Source organism: Sinohyriopsis cumingii, chromosome 12 (genome assembly GCF_028554795.1).
Source record: "Sinohyriopsis cumingii isolate HCF-2022 chromosome 12, ASM2855479v2, whole genome shotgun sequence".
Lineage (NCBI taxonomy): Eukaryota > Metazoa > Mollusca > Bivalvia > Unionida > Unionidae > Sinohyriopsis > Sinohyriopsis cumingii.
Genome location: NC_142972.1, coordinates 83,574,315 through 83,589,758, shown reverse-complemented (window position 1 = coordinate 83,589,758; position 15,444 = coordinate 83,574,315). Strand labels below are relative to the sequence as shown.

Here is a 15,444-nt window from a genome sequence, read left to right as displayed (position 1 = left end):
CATAGTTTGAGATAAAAATTACCAAAATTATAAACTCATGAAGTTTTCATTTTTGGGGGGCTTAAATATTTCTCTTTAACACTCCTAAAATAGGAAAATACTATCAAATTCATAATATATTTTTTAAAACCTACAGTGACATGTCTTCCTGTAATGTTTTTCTCCTCATCGTAGACCTAACCCCACTCCTCCTTATTACTGAAATCTTACTTATTATCGGAGAAAGAAAAAGGAAAGAAGGAATGAAGGAAGGAATGAGAGAAAGAAAGAAAACAAAACCTATACACCATCAAGGCATTACTCGTGGTAATTAATTAGATGCATGATTGGTCTATTTTCTCAGAAGGAATGTGATAAAGATATCCTTTTTCAATCTTTTTACAGATAGCTATGGATTTCAAACAAAGAAATGAAACCTGCTTTGTTAGATACCTTCATATAAAAGCTACCTACTAATAAAATATAATATTTTAAGTCCCTTTTCATAATCCTGTCATTATCTACAACATCTATATAAAAGTCACTTGACGTCAAATGACAAATCTATGTGGTCCTGTAAGTGGTCTTTATATACAGGTTTCACTCTATACAGTTTTTGACATGATGTTTAAACTTACCCATATGTCTTGGAGATACCCTTGTACTGGACACAATAAACAGGCCAAAAAGAAACTGATAAAACTGGTAATGTTCCCAAGAAGTGGTAGTCGTGGTAACTCTTTTTCCTTCCTTTCTTCTATCAAAGGTATTATCAGATCCTAAAGAGAAGAGAATAAGATGAAGAAAAACCTTTGTTATATAATACATGGAGCCTAAATGAATTTGTTATCTACTGTATGCATACACCTGGAGCCTGAACAAATCTTTTATCTACTGTATATTTATACCTGGAGCCTGAATGAATTTGTTATCTATTGTGCACTTATACCTGGAACCTGAATGAATGTTATATATTTTATACATACACCTGGAGCCTGAATGAATTTGTTATCTACTGTATGCATACACCTGGAGCCTGAATGAATATGTTACCTATTATATACTTATACCTGAAGAGCCTGAATGAATATGTTATCTATTATATACTTATACCTGGAGCCTGAATGAATATGTTATCTATTATATACTTATACCTGGAGCCTGAATGAATATGTTATCTATTGCATACATACCCCTGGAGCCTGAATGAATATGTTGTCTATTGTATACTTATACCTGGAGCCTGAATGAATCTGTTGTCTATTGTATACTTATACCTGGAGCCTGAATGAATTTGTTAACTATTGTGCACTTATACCTGGAACCTGAATGAATGTTATATATTTTATACATACACCTGGAGCCTGAATGAATTTGTTATCTATTGTATGCATACACCTGGAGCCTGAATGAATATGTTATCTATTATATACTTATACCTGAAGAGCCTGAATGAATATGTTATCTATTATATACTTATACCTGGAGCCTGAATGAATATGTTATCTATTGCATACATATCCCTGGAGCCTGAATGAATATGTTATCTATTGTATACTTATACCTGCAGCCTGAATGAATCTGTTGTCTATTGTACACTTATACCTGGAGCCTGAATGAATATGTTATCTATTGTATACTTATACCTGGAGCCTGAATGAATCTGTTGTCTATTGTATACTTATACCTGGTGCCTGAATGAATTTGTTATCTACTGTATACATACATCCAGAGTCTGAATGAATTTAAATTTGCATTTTCTGATCTACATTTGAATGATGTCTTCTAGTAAAATAGACCTGGGAATCAGGGAAGACACTTTAAAATCTGAGTAGTCACCGATAGATTCCATTTCCAATTTTGCATGATTAGTTATTATCATTAGAGTACCATGGTAAATATCTTTTAAAGTCTGCTTTCCCTGGGTAATAGGAATGTTTCAATGGAACAGTAATTGTTTGTGCAGGTGAAAATCCACTTCTAAAATGCTAGTTTAATATGTGTACCAAGTTTCAAAGAGATAACCTGAATGGTTTTAAGTTATGCTTCAGAAACAAAAGTGAATGATGGATGAATGAATGAACAGAAAAAACAAAAGTGAATGATGAATAAATGGATGAACAGAAAAACAAATGCAGATTCAAGTACTTAAAATGAATATCTGTGAATAGTAACAGGTATATCTACATTACTTGTCTGATAAGTACACCATATTCAATAGGCATATCTCAAATGATACTGGAATGTTGACCTGGAAATGAAGGTGTAATAAATGGATGGATAAACAGATGCAACATTAAAGACAATGAAACCAAAGAATTGTGAATAACAAACGACATATAAAGACCACTAGTCTAATATGTTCATCAAGTTTTTCACAGGGGCATCTTGAATGGTTCTGGAGTTCCGCTCTGCAAATGAAAGTGTGATGAACAGCTTGATGACCTGAATGATGGAGTGGCAGATGTACAGAACCCATTTCCCACCACCCCACCCCTTCGAGAGATAATAAACTGAGGACACCCCCAAAAGCTACATCTCTACATGTAATTAGGGCATTACCTATGAGCATCCAACTATGTCATCCTGTGCTGGTTACGTTACTCTAGATATGAATAGAAAATTGAGACCCTGTGGCTGAATGCCTTTATTGGATGCCATTACAGATATCATCAATGTAGACATAGACATCAATAACACAGAGATTGCCAGCATCCCCACTTCTTATTTACTATTGTGTGGCAGCCTTATCATATGCAAATGAATGTGTCGACAAGGCGAGTATTCACGTATGTGCTGTTTATGTTTATGCAGTGGCTAACATGTCAGAGATGTAATTATCTGGTGATGACACTTCTACCAGTTGTTTCAACAGCAATCATTTTGACAGTCATAAATTTGCAATGTGGTCATTTTGACAATGATGTCAAGCCAAAAAATTTATTTAGCTCTTAATAGATAACAAATAGAACTCGACTAAATAGAACATGGAGAAGTGCAGTTAGGCCAGGAAATCAGTTCAAGTTATTTCAAAGACAGAATTTTATGTTCATGTTTAGACCCTACATATCTCCCTTACGATTTACTTTACACTTTCACATAATGTTGTGCAGGTCAACAATTATGACTTAATTTAATGAAACATTAAGAAATGCATAAAATAGAGTTAACGAAGATATTACTCCCCTTTTTGACTGTCTATGCCAAACACACTCCTTAGACTTGTTTTTTGCATACAAAAACTCTTTTCTCAATTAAAAAAAATACCATTTTCATTTTCATGTTAAATATCAATCCCAGAGATATAACACAGTATTAAAATCAAACTGGATTTCAAGACACAATATGAAGATGGGAGTTCTTGTGGCAGACTCGTAAAATGTCTCTCCCCATTGTGCTCTCACTTAAGCATGCAACAAGAACCATTGATTAATTTACCTGTTTGACAGCAATTATCATTTTCACTTACTCTCTGTGTAGAGATGATCTTCAGTGCAATGCTGACCACAGCAGCTGTAGCCAGAGAAAGCTTCCAGGAGGGAAGGGAGAGAACTCTAACAGACCGATCTTTTGTAAATCCATCCAGGACAAGTAACATCACTGATAGAACACTGACAAATGAACATCTGAAAGTACAGCCAGTCAAAAAGTTTACTAAATTTTTATGTTAAATAGACTATATTACTCACAAGTTCTATTTATTAACAGTTTGTGCATTACTGGATCAAAAGCATTATAACTGATAAAAATTACAGGTAAAATTAAGTAGTGTTATAGTAACAATCTTACTGTACTAAATGTTAGCTAGAGTCCAACTGTACAATAGTGAGTGGCACTAGATAAGTATAATTTTAAGTAAATTATGTTCCTCTGAGAATAATTAACTGATCACATTAACATTAGAGATATAAGCCTGTTCCCTCCCAAATCCAGCTATACTATGAAGAAGAAAATTATCTTTTCTGTCTCATACAGAAAAAAAGCAATAACTCTTGCCCATTACCTCCTATTGCCACCATGAGGTGTCACTAGTTTTTAAGGTGAACAATATACCAACAAGGATGCTTGCATGACAGGGTGGTTAGGAGGGGTTTTAAGCAATGTGATTGGGTAAATAGTTTTGGAGAAACATAAATTACTTACAAATTTGCTTTTTCCTTCAAATACATTCCCCGATCACATTAACGTAGGAGAATAGGTAATAGGAGGAAGGAATGCTGAGCATCCTACCTACACCTGTTGTATCTTTCTAGGGAAGAAAGATTGGATCCTTTATGTGAATGATAATTTGCTCTCCTATTTAAAGCAACATGGCATATGGCCAAGTGAATCGTGACTGCTGTCAGGTTAAAAAAAGGATTATTGAAATCTTCTTACCATCAAAATTACTTGTGAATCCAGCAAAGCTAAAAGGATGTTTTGGTTTAATTGGGTCTGGTGATCATATGGGCTGCAGCCATCAAATTCAGGTTTTGTCTCAGAGAAGCTGAATCCCTGAGGTATAAGTTCAAGAAGATTGACTCTGCATGCCTGCCAACAGCTTCTATGATGATTTGGATTTAAACACTGCATTTTAATGTGAGGCTTGCAAGATCACTCTGATTTCATGAGGCGACTGATCTTTTGATATGTCAGAACATGCTGAATGTATAACCCACTTAAGCCATTAAGATTCGGCTTGGGAGGTGAGGTCCTGCTTTCTCACCTTCCCTGGGAGAAAGAGTCATCTGTATTTGGCATGATTTGTCTCTATGTGCTTCAAGTAGTGATTGAGGGTGCAGACAGGATCTTGCATGGCCACTGACGAGATGGGAGTGTATGATGACTCTCTGACTCCCCATCGATGTTGACTAGTTTCAGTGGCCTAGTGGTTAGAGTGTCTGCCTCAAATGCTGGAGGTCATGGGTTCGAACTTTGGCTGAGTCATATTAAAGACTTATAAGAAATGCTACTAACCGCTATCTTGCTAAGCACTCAGCATTAAGAGGTTAGTATTAGGACTGGTCAGCCTGGTGTCAGGATGATGTGACTGGGTGGGACATCATGCTACATGTCTGCAGCATGATGTTCCAGTGCTAGACATGACTATAAACTGCCACACTGCAGACATCGTAGAGATATGACTGAAAATTGTTAAAGCTACATTGAAAATCCATATCACACATACTGGTTCTTTGTTACAAAGTCTGGATGTGTCGTAAGGGTCAGTGAACCATCCAATCTCATGACAGCAGATGAACTTGCATTTCTGTTGTGCAACTTGTTTTCATATAGACTTGAGTACCTTCTGCCATGCTCTAAATATCCAGTATCTTGTCATAAGCCTTACAAATCATTTTTGTTTTGCCTCAATGCTTTCACCCCACTGCTATAAAGCAGGTCATGTTTCCAGTTACTATTCTAAACACTATTCATGGTTGGTCAAGTATGAGCTAGGTCAGCCATTTGCAATGTCCATCTGATTACAGTGCCATCTATGCAAATTTCATGACTAATTCAAATATTAATTCAGCAACTAAAGTTTACATTAGCTTTTTAAAAGAAAAAAATGAAAACATTTCTTCTTTAAATTACATATTAGTAATATGGTTCTGACAGTACTGAGGATAGGACACCTAATGACGTATGTGATACATCTTCTAATAATGATGTATAAGTTTACTAAACTGCATGGTTAAATTTTAAATGGCTTTCAAGTTACTGGGTAGAAATGAGAGTAATTAATGGAGGGACAGAAATGCAAATACTACATAAAGTCAGAAGACACTAAGAGATCACTTACTTAATAAACCTGGACTGACAGCTAAGATGGTGCTGAGGTGAAATTACAACTCTATGGTCTTAAAATAAGTAATAAAAAAGAACAAAATACAAAAGTGAAAATGCAAAATTTATGTTAATTTAATTAAATCCGAAATAGTCCAAGAATTTCTAACAAAAGTCTAATGAATAAAGTTCTGAATAAACTTTAGTGGCATTTCAAATAAAATCCAATGCTGAAGGTGTTGATGTGCCTGTACTGGACTGTAGTCTCGAATGTACCGTATTTACTGCATATGTTGGGACACCGTATTTGTTGGGACACCATAAATTAATTTTAAAAGTAATTTTTTTGTGCACTGTATGTTCTGGGACACATCGTTTTTTTCGAGTCGTAAGTTGTGGGACACCTTTTAAATCATTCAAAAATTACATGTCGGAAATTGCAATCCAACTGAAATTTTATTTTTTAAATAAAAAACTGTACTTGAGATAAAACTCTTTAATCCACTGCAGCAGCATCTCATCAACACAATCCTTCTCCTGCACATGTACGGTTTATTATTTTGGTACATGAATACTTTTTTAACTTTCTCATAGCGTGAAAAATTGTTGGAGGCAACACACCACCTGAAGTGGAAACTGCAAGAACAAAAGGAAGATTTTTTTCAAATCTGCACTAGTCTTGCTAATTCTCACACTTTTGATGCCCATCTTATCGTCAGTCCATCCAGGAATGTGATCAAAGTACACTAGAGTTTCATCCATGTTAATGATCATATTGTTGGCAAAATGATCTGTTTCTCTTCTGGCCATCACGAATTCATCACGTGATTTTATTTTCTCCAAATCTTCTGGATGGTGCTGGGTCATCGATGTTCGCGCACGAAGCACTATATTGTGCAACTTTAAAAACTGTTCCATTGTTTTACTTCATTGTCAAACTTTTTGTGAATACTGTTGAAAAGGAACCAAAGTTAGCTTCCATATCTCGGCCGTCTTTGTATATTCAAAGCTAAAAAAACAAATCGGCACACTTAAAAGAATCCAGTAGTCAGCATCTGAGGTCAGCTTGCTTTGCAATAAAATAACCTTTGGATTGATATCCTTTAAAAAAATTCGGCTTCTGAGTCCAAAGTTGGCTTCCAACGTCTGCTTGCTTTGTAATAAAAATAACCTTTGTCTTTGATGTCCTGTCGGCAAATTCAAAGAAGTTTACTGCTGGCTGCCAGTTGTGTTTATTTACCACCAGGGCTTATATGTGCTTGGCAACTTTAGTAATAATTAATACAAAGGTGCACTGATGTCTGTGGGTAAATATAATGATACTTATGTAACCCGCGCTGGCGAAAAGATTGTCACTTGCACTCAAGTGAATGTGTTTTAAAATAATGATTTTTATTTGCGAGATACTGACATACAGTATAGTTCTCTTCTGGCCTTAACAAATTCATCACATGATTTTATTTTCACCAATTATTCTGGGTGACGCTGGGTCATCGACATCTGTGCACAAAGCACTATACTGTGTCACTTTAAAATTTGTTCCATTTTTTCAATTTATTTTCAAAATTCCCGTGAATACAGTTGAAAAGGAACCCAAATATGCTTCCATATCTCGGCCGTCTTTGTATATTAAAAAAAAAAAAAAAATCGGCTCACTTCACAGAATCCATAGTCAACTTCCGATGTCGGCTTGCTTTGCAATAAAATAACCGTTGTATTGATATCCTTTACAAAATAAAGTAACCGGGGTCGGCTTTTGAGATCGCCTGCTTTGTAATAAAAATAACCTTTTGTCTTTGATGTCCTGTCGGTAGGTTCAAAGAAGGAGTTAACTGCTTGCTGCCAGTCATGTTTATTCACCACCAGGGCTTATGTGCTTGGTATAGTAAGGATAATTATGTAACCCTAGCTGGTGAAAAGACTGTCACTTGCACTCAAGTGAATGTGTTTTCAAATGATGATTTTTTTTTGCGAGATATTGTCATACAGTAGATCTGGATATAATTCAATCTTGATTATTTTGCACCCAACACTGTGTCATATGTGAATGGCGTCTTCAAGATATCAGTTGACTATTTCCCTCTTGTATGCGATTTTGTTGGCTCCAGTTTTCAGTCGGATAACATGTTCAAACCTTTGAGCACAACCACACACAATTGTTTCTCAGTGTTCATGTCAATGAACAACATGGTGTGTGGTATCGGACATAATTGATACACGCTACAGTATGGAAGCCTACGCTACTTATACGGATTTCGTGGAAATATTTTATTCTTTAATGCTCATGTTGAAAAAAGGAAAAAAAGATAACAACACAAGGTTAGTTTCTTTCTTTTTATTATCAATTAAGCGGTTTATTTATCTATTTTATTGCGATGTGCAGTTGTAGGGGGGAGCACAAATGCAATACAAATTTATTTCGTTTCTTAAGTCTTGGGACATATGACCAAAGTGAAAAAATGTTTCACCATAAGTTCTGGGACAGGAAAAAAAATAATTATTTTATCGTGTCCCAACATATGTGGTAAATACGGTAGTAGTGTACTAATGACCTGAGGTGTACTGATAAGCCAACAGTCTTTTGATGAATCACAATAATGTAATCCAAGAAGTACTTGTTTTTGAATTCAATACAATTTCAAGTTAATGTCTCTATCAAAGGATACTATTGATCACTCTGTAATTCCAGAGAATAACAATTTGAATAAAAACACAACAAATGACTCTGCCACAAGACTTCACAGCACAAATAAATAATTTCTTCAGCAAACAATATTATGTAAAAAAAACTAAGGCACAAAAGAATAACATGAATGAGGGCCAAAAGTTCATTTCTAGAACAACTAAGTTATAATTAGGTCTGTTACCAAAATTAAAGAACATGATAAACATAATGTCCCTGATTCAGACTAAGATAATAATCCCAATATTTAACCATCACCCACAGAGAAACACAAACCATGCATTAGATGTCCATAGAATATAAAATAAATCAATATGATTCAGTCAGGTTCATAATGAACTTGATTTTCAACAAGGTCATCTACAAGCCCTACACAACTCTCAGCACCCTAAACAACCCACAACATATAATGAATTAAAAAAAACCCAAGAAACAATGCAAACCAAATGTATATAACAACAGAGTGAGAACTGGAAAATAGGTGGAACATACTTCCCCAAGGTGGGAAAACTCCTGAGAATCACTCTGTTGGCAAATGGCACAAATAATTAAAAAGGCAATGAGGTATGCTGACAAAATGTAAGTGGAAGAAGTAATTGAGGAATAAAGTAATTTGGCATAACTTCCTTTATACAAGGGGAAACCAACCTAGTCTAAAACATACAACTTAGCATGCTGATGATTCTCTTGCACCTCATGCTAAAATGCAATAAAAAAAATGTGAACAAGGTTTGAATGTTCTCTTAGTATATCATGATCATGAAATGTATTGGAGAAGACTGTTTAAAACAATAAACCAATTTTTGGAGTCAAATATTTTTTTCTGATAATACTTCCCTATCTTAATACTGCTATCTCACTAATTCACCTAACATTTAACTTGGGAGGGCTGAATTTGTGAGGTAGTGGTTGTACTTATCAGTCATTAGTATCTGATATAGCTGAAGAATAAACTATGGTACACATGGTTTTTTTCGTCTGAACACTGCAGCTGGAAGATGCCAAACTTAACTGCCCATATCAAACATTATTTAGGTAAACAAACTTATTTTCTTCATTGAGATTCATTAAAAATACCTGCTAATAATGAATATTGCCAAAAAACTGTACAGTCCAACTCATGTACAATTTTCTCAAGCATTACTGTATTTTACAAGACACTGAATTGTCAATTCTGAATTTGCTTCAAACAGACAAATTAAGAGGCAACTGCATCCACAAAAGTATTAGTTGTTAAACATGTGCATAAGTTTATTGGTTAGAATTTATACAATACTTACAAGTAGAGGACACACTTCTCCAAACTCTTTCCAATAAGCTCAAACTTTGAGAACATAAAGAGGAGCATCAAAATAGATAAACAAGCTGGGATGTACAGCAGAACATGAAACAGTGTAACCATAAATGACACATCTTCTTCATACAGCTGAAAGAGAACAAATACAGTGAAATGTATCACATACTATTATGTAAAAACAGATGTATCAGTATAGAATTTGTGATCAGAGTTTTTATCAATCTTTTTTTCTTAGAACCATATACTGTATGTACTCATTTGTAAGTCGGATCGAACTTTAAACTGCACAGACCAAGACACATAACGTACTGGCAGATCTGGGTATAAGCAGTTTATAAGGAGTAAACAGTAGAATAAACAACACATACATTAATCAGCCTGCACATTATTCAAAAGCAGATCAGGGTCTATGTTGTCTGCAGTTGGATCCGACTGAAAAGCAAGTATACCTGGTACATCAATATGGCAGGGAAATACATCAACAAGAGTTTTACATGGCCTTCTAAAAATTGGAAAGATAAATTACAAATGATACATGGTTACTGCTTCCAACTATGTCATACGATGGCTAACCTGTTTATTTCTTGACAGCAATAATACTCTGGCAGGTATATAGTGATGAAACCTGTTTGTAGTAAATTCAGTTACAAGAAAGTTTTACTCAAGGAAGTGTAGTAGAATTTTCCAAATCTACTTTTTCTTACCGACCAAAATTCCATTTATAATAAACGTATTTCATTGATACAACCGATTCCATCTTAAGGTTGTCCATTTACTGCATAGCTGACAATGCCATTATCATTATGACAACATTATGACATAACTTAGCTTTTTACCTAAGTATATCGTATCACTATGAACTCTGGCAGGGATTTTAATATCTGCACTAACAGTATTGTGCAAGATAATGCCAGCAAAAAGTTTTTGAGACCACTGGAAATCTTTTGTGAGCTGCAACCTGCCATAAACTGGCAGTACAGGTGTGGAAAACTGAAGTAATCTAACAATTGTCATGTTGGAAAAATTCATATACCCGAGTACACTTTTCTTTAGAGTTTGATAAGATGATTCTATTACTTTCGATCTGTACAAATTTGATGAATGAATGATTAAACAGTCACTTACCTATTATGGGGGTGGCAATTACTGACAAGGTACTGTTACATCAACCTTTCTATTTAATGACCCTTTGTTATGGACAGACATTCTAATACGATGCACACCAGCTGACACATTTTCAAGTGATTTTTTTTTATTGCTTGGACACTTAGTTATATAAAAAATATAAATGTTAAAATATTAAATGCTCCAATGTTTCATAAGCTTGGAACTTTAGCTATGTAAAAATGAAAATTATATAAACAGTTAAATACCCAAACATTTCAAAAACAATAAGACTTTATACTATTTTGATATATAAGACACTTACCCAGGTGGCTGCCCTGATTCCTGGACAGATAGACACAAAAAAGGCACAGATGAAAATATGGTTGAGTGTTTGTACCCTGTTGGTGAGGAAAACAAAGGCTGCCAGCACCAATGACCCCACCTCCCCCCACTGCTGGATACTGGACCTGAGGGTATGAAAAAAATCATATAAAAAGAAACAACTTTGCCGTGAGAGCCAGATTTTTGATTTAAGAGTTGAAGAAGTCCTGGCTAAAGGATACCACAGTAAAAAAAAGTTGGCTAAAAGTTACAAATGTATTAATGTACTTCCAATATTATTACTTAACAATGACTATACTGAAGGTTCTCCTTTTGACTTGAGCAGATTAACTACATTTAATTTATCTACAAATGAATGCATATAAAAATTTATGAATTCTCAAGGTAATAGTTTTAGCATTAATTTCCAGTGTACATGCTTTGCTCAAACATTATTTAAATGTCATTAACTTTTAGTGAATCTTTAATTTCAGTATACTATCATACTAAAATCTGAGCAAATTTACTGACTAAAAAAAAATATTTTTATTGGTGGTAATGGTTGTCGGCTATCTAAAGAGATGTCATGTGTGCTGCATGCAGCATGATGCAGACAGAAGCAGATAATGATAAATGTGGTCATTTTATTGAAGCAAATATCCCTTCTAACAATGAGAAATGTTCAATAAAATATTAACAAGACATATGCTATGATTAAAAAGTTTATTTTTTTTTTACAGAACTATGATCAACCTTACAAAGTAGTTGCTGCATTTATTATGTTAGGGAATTTTTATATATTTTTTATCTGCTTTTAATTCTTTTTCAATTTAACAGCATTTATTTAAACAAAAAAATCATTACATCATAGCTGATGTAATCTAATTCATTATATCATAAACCTGAAAAAGAAAATATGACTGGGACAGCTCACATGCTGGAGTATTTCATTTAAAACAAAATCCACAGCTTCATCTGTCCACTCATTAGGTTGTCATGCACAGTATGGTGGATACTTATATCTTATCCCGGTCACAAACTTACGTAACCGTCTTGTCTTGGTATCTGTTATGAACCACTAATTATGTAATATTAGCATTAATGAAAGTTTTCTGAATATTAATTTACTCACTTAATTCACAAAGATTTTAAGCTCAATAATTTTTGTGAATTCCAGTTCCAGAAGTCATTTGCAATTTATGCTATAAACCATACTGTAAATGGCATTGGTTGCAAAGTAATCTCAAAACATGAATACTTCCTTAACTTTTGACAGCTGGCATGTTAACACTTCAAAACTAAGATTTTACAAACTGAGACCTTGTGTTCTCTGGTTGCATTCTGTGATCCATTTCAATAATGGAGTTGAATCATTTTCACAATACTGGTGATATCCTCAACTGATCTATTATGGTCAATCTATATATTTTAACTTTACCTACAAATTTTAATCATAAAGCACAAGAAGACAAAAATAACACTGACTGTCAAATATTTCTCCCAGTGCCACTGATACAAGGTGATATCACCTTAGACAAGCACATGCAATTTACTTCCCCTTTATCCCTACTAGGTGGCCACTTGCATGCCAGATGTTTAGCAATTTAAGCTTCATCCAGTGGATGCTCACATTAGCTTTGATGTGCAGTAATATAGTTATGTATGTACTGTCCAAGAAAGGGCAGGAGGGTTAACAGTAATATGATTAGATATGTATTGTACGAGAAATGTAATTTACTAAAACTGTAATTTCTCCATTCAATACCCAATCATGTTAATGAGAATATAGAGAAGGAGGAAACGAAAGAGCATCCAACCTCTGCTGCCGATGTCATTTTCAATGGGCAGTATGATGATGCCCCTAAGAATAGGGATGTGCTTTTCTCCTGATTCAACATTGTCTGAAATGGAAATGTTAAGATGGAATGCAAGATTGTAATGAAACCTCTCAAATTTCATAACCTGTGATTTACATGAAGCATACTTGATTCTAAGAGAGCTCATAATACACCATTCAAATGACTGATATGAACCATCAGGTCAGTGCCTGAACCTCTATGTCCCCTGCTTTCCCACCTTAATAAGCAGAAAGTGCAGTTGTTGGGCATTACAGACATTTTCCACGCACCTCAGATGGTTGTTGTTGTTGTTGTAGGGTTTAACACCATTTTTCAGCACACAATAGGCTATACATGGCGGCCAGTATTAATGATGGAGGAAGAACCTGGGAAAGAACCACTGACCCACGAGAAGCTACTGGCATGCTTTCTCACATACCCACATTGGCTGAATATGAGACTCGAACCAAAGCAGACAGGTGAGATGGCAATGATCCATAATGGAGAGCGCTTTAGACCACTTGGCCACTCGGGGCCCCTACCTCAGATGGCATTTGGGTATGTGAACTGGATCTTGCAGCTTTGTCTCTCTTGACAGATCCTTCGTGAAAAGTGGGCAAATGATTATTTTCTGATTGCCCAAAGGCAATAACCTATTCTTGGAGGCATAACTAGGTTGTGCCATTTTAGTGGAACTAAAGGTAGTCTGGATCCACAGAGATGACATGCAGTTCACCTATCTTGCCTAGAACTATGAGTATGCAAATCATCTGAAGTTGAAGACGGTCTCAAAATGGAACAAAAAAACAGTACAATTTCAAAATCTAGGATAGGTTTAATTTTGGAAACAAGGTGAGTGAACAGGACCTGGACAATTCAAAACTGAATAACAGGTTTCATGTATTTTTGTCACAACCAATATCTCTTCTCCCAAGATGTCTTAAAATTTTAGGAATCATGGAAGGCTAACCTTTGATTTTGTTAGGAGATAATTTCACCTCAAATAGGAAAAGGAAGATGTTAGCCTTTAGTAAAGTCAGAATGAATGTGTGCCACATCTTTGTCCTGACTGTAACAAATCAAAGTGTGCCACTCTTCCCCATATGCCTTCAAAGTGGAGGGCCTTTTAGCTTTTGAGATCCTCTCCACTGCTTAAGTGCTGAACTCTCTTAACACACAAAAGTTCTCCTGACATGAAGGAGCTCATCCACAATTATAACCAGGCTATGAGTATGGCCCTTCACTTCTTAAACAATCTACTGGATCAGGGCCATGAAGTGGAGGCTTTGGTAAGCAAACATCTTTCCCAGGTGACTGACAGGCCATTGATACAGAGGCCTATGGTGCTGGCTATGGAAAGACAGGGACAGAAAGTATGCAGTTGCATCATGTTGCAAAGAGGTCTATCACTGGTTATTCCCATCATATGCAAACTCAGTGAAAGATGGGTGGATGAAAACCACTTTCTATGAAGCAATTAGCCTCTCACGGATAATGAATCAACCAGGGTGTTAATCCCAGCAAGCATATGCAGGATTTGTGTAGAGATATGGTACTAGGTGCACAAAAGGAGGAACTCCCATATCATAACAGAATGTTTCAGTGATTTCATAATTCACCACCTCAGAGTTTAGAAGGGTAAAGATCAGACTTGTCCATGTCAGCTATCCAGCCTAAACTAATATTCTGCATTTAGTTTGTAGGATAAGGCAATGCACTTGTGATTCTAATATCACAAGGGAAGGGTCTGTTGTAAGAGAATGTGTAGTTTCTAATGTAACAGCTATCGACAGTGCTGAAGGGGAAGTCTTCATCATGGGTAGGGTTACCATCAGGGGGTACACCATGACACCACCAATTCTGAATGATGATGCAAGCTCAAAATGTCCAGACCACAAAGTCTTAAACTGCAAGCTCTCCTCACAGCTCCCAATTTGTCCATGCAAAACTTTGGACTACTCTGACACAGCTTGTATATTGCAAACACTGTGAGAAGACCAATATTTAGTGCATGACAGGCACATCTCATGAGTTTCTTCAGTGACCCTGAAGTGCTTGTATTTCTTGCAGTCTTAAACACTTTTTCCCTGAAATGACAGGGAATGATACACAATCTAGTTGAAACAAAGAAAAAGAACTAATAAAAAACTCCAAAACAAATGATTCAACCACAGTATCTACTATACACTACAATATATACACAGATAATCACAGCCAACATGCACAACTTACTAGTCAATGAACATGTCCATCATGACTGATAAAAACAGAAATAAATTCTGACATTAAAACTGTCACAACAAAATGTGCTGATGAATGGCCCGAAGAACTTGTACTTTCAAAATTGCAAAATTCAGGAGGCACACTGAAACTGTAGTTGACAGTCTTAAGCCACCAATGTAGAAATTACATCCCTTCGTCTTATGATTCTTTTTTTTAGAGAGAGAGAGATA

At 35.4% G+C, this 15,444-nt stretch overlaps 1 protein-coding gene across 1 annotated transcript in view; it reads right to left on the bottom strand.

Moving 5' to 3' along the window:
• LOC149786872 (uncharacterized) overlaps nt 1–15,444 on the bottom strand; it is a 91,821-nt gene that overhangs the window by 10,987 nt on the left and 65,390 nt on the right. Inside the window, exons 16-19 of the mRNA XM_089977381.1 lie at nt 11,155–11,299; nt 9,709–9,854; nt 3,449–3,605; nt 618–758 (exon numbers count right to left, since the gene is read on the bottom strand). Of these exons, the coding sequence (XP_089833507.1) occupies nt 618–758; nt 3,449–3,605; nt 9,709–9,854; nt 11,155–11,299 (589 nt within the window). The remainder of the gene's footprint in view (nt 1–617; nt 759–3,448; nt 3,606–9,708; nt 9,855–11,154; nt 11,300–15,444) is intronic.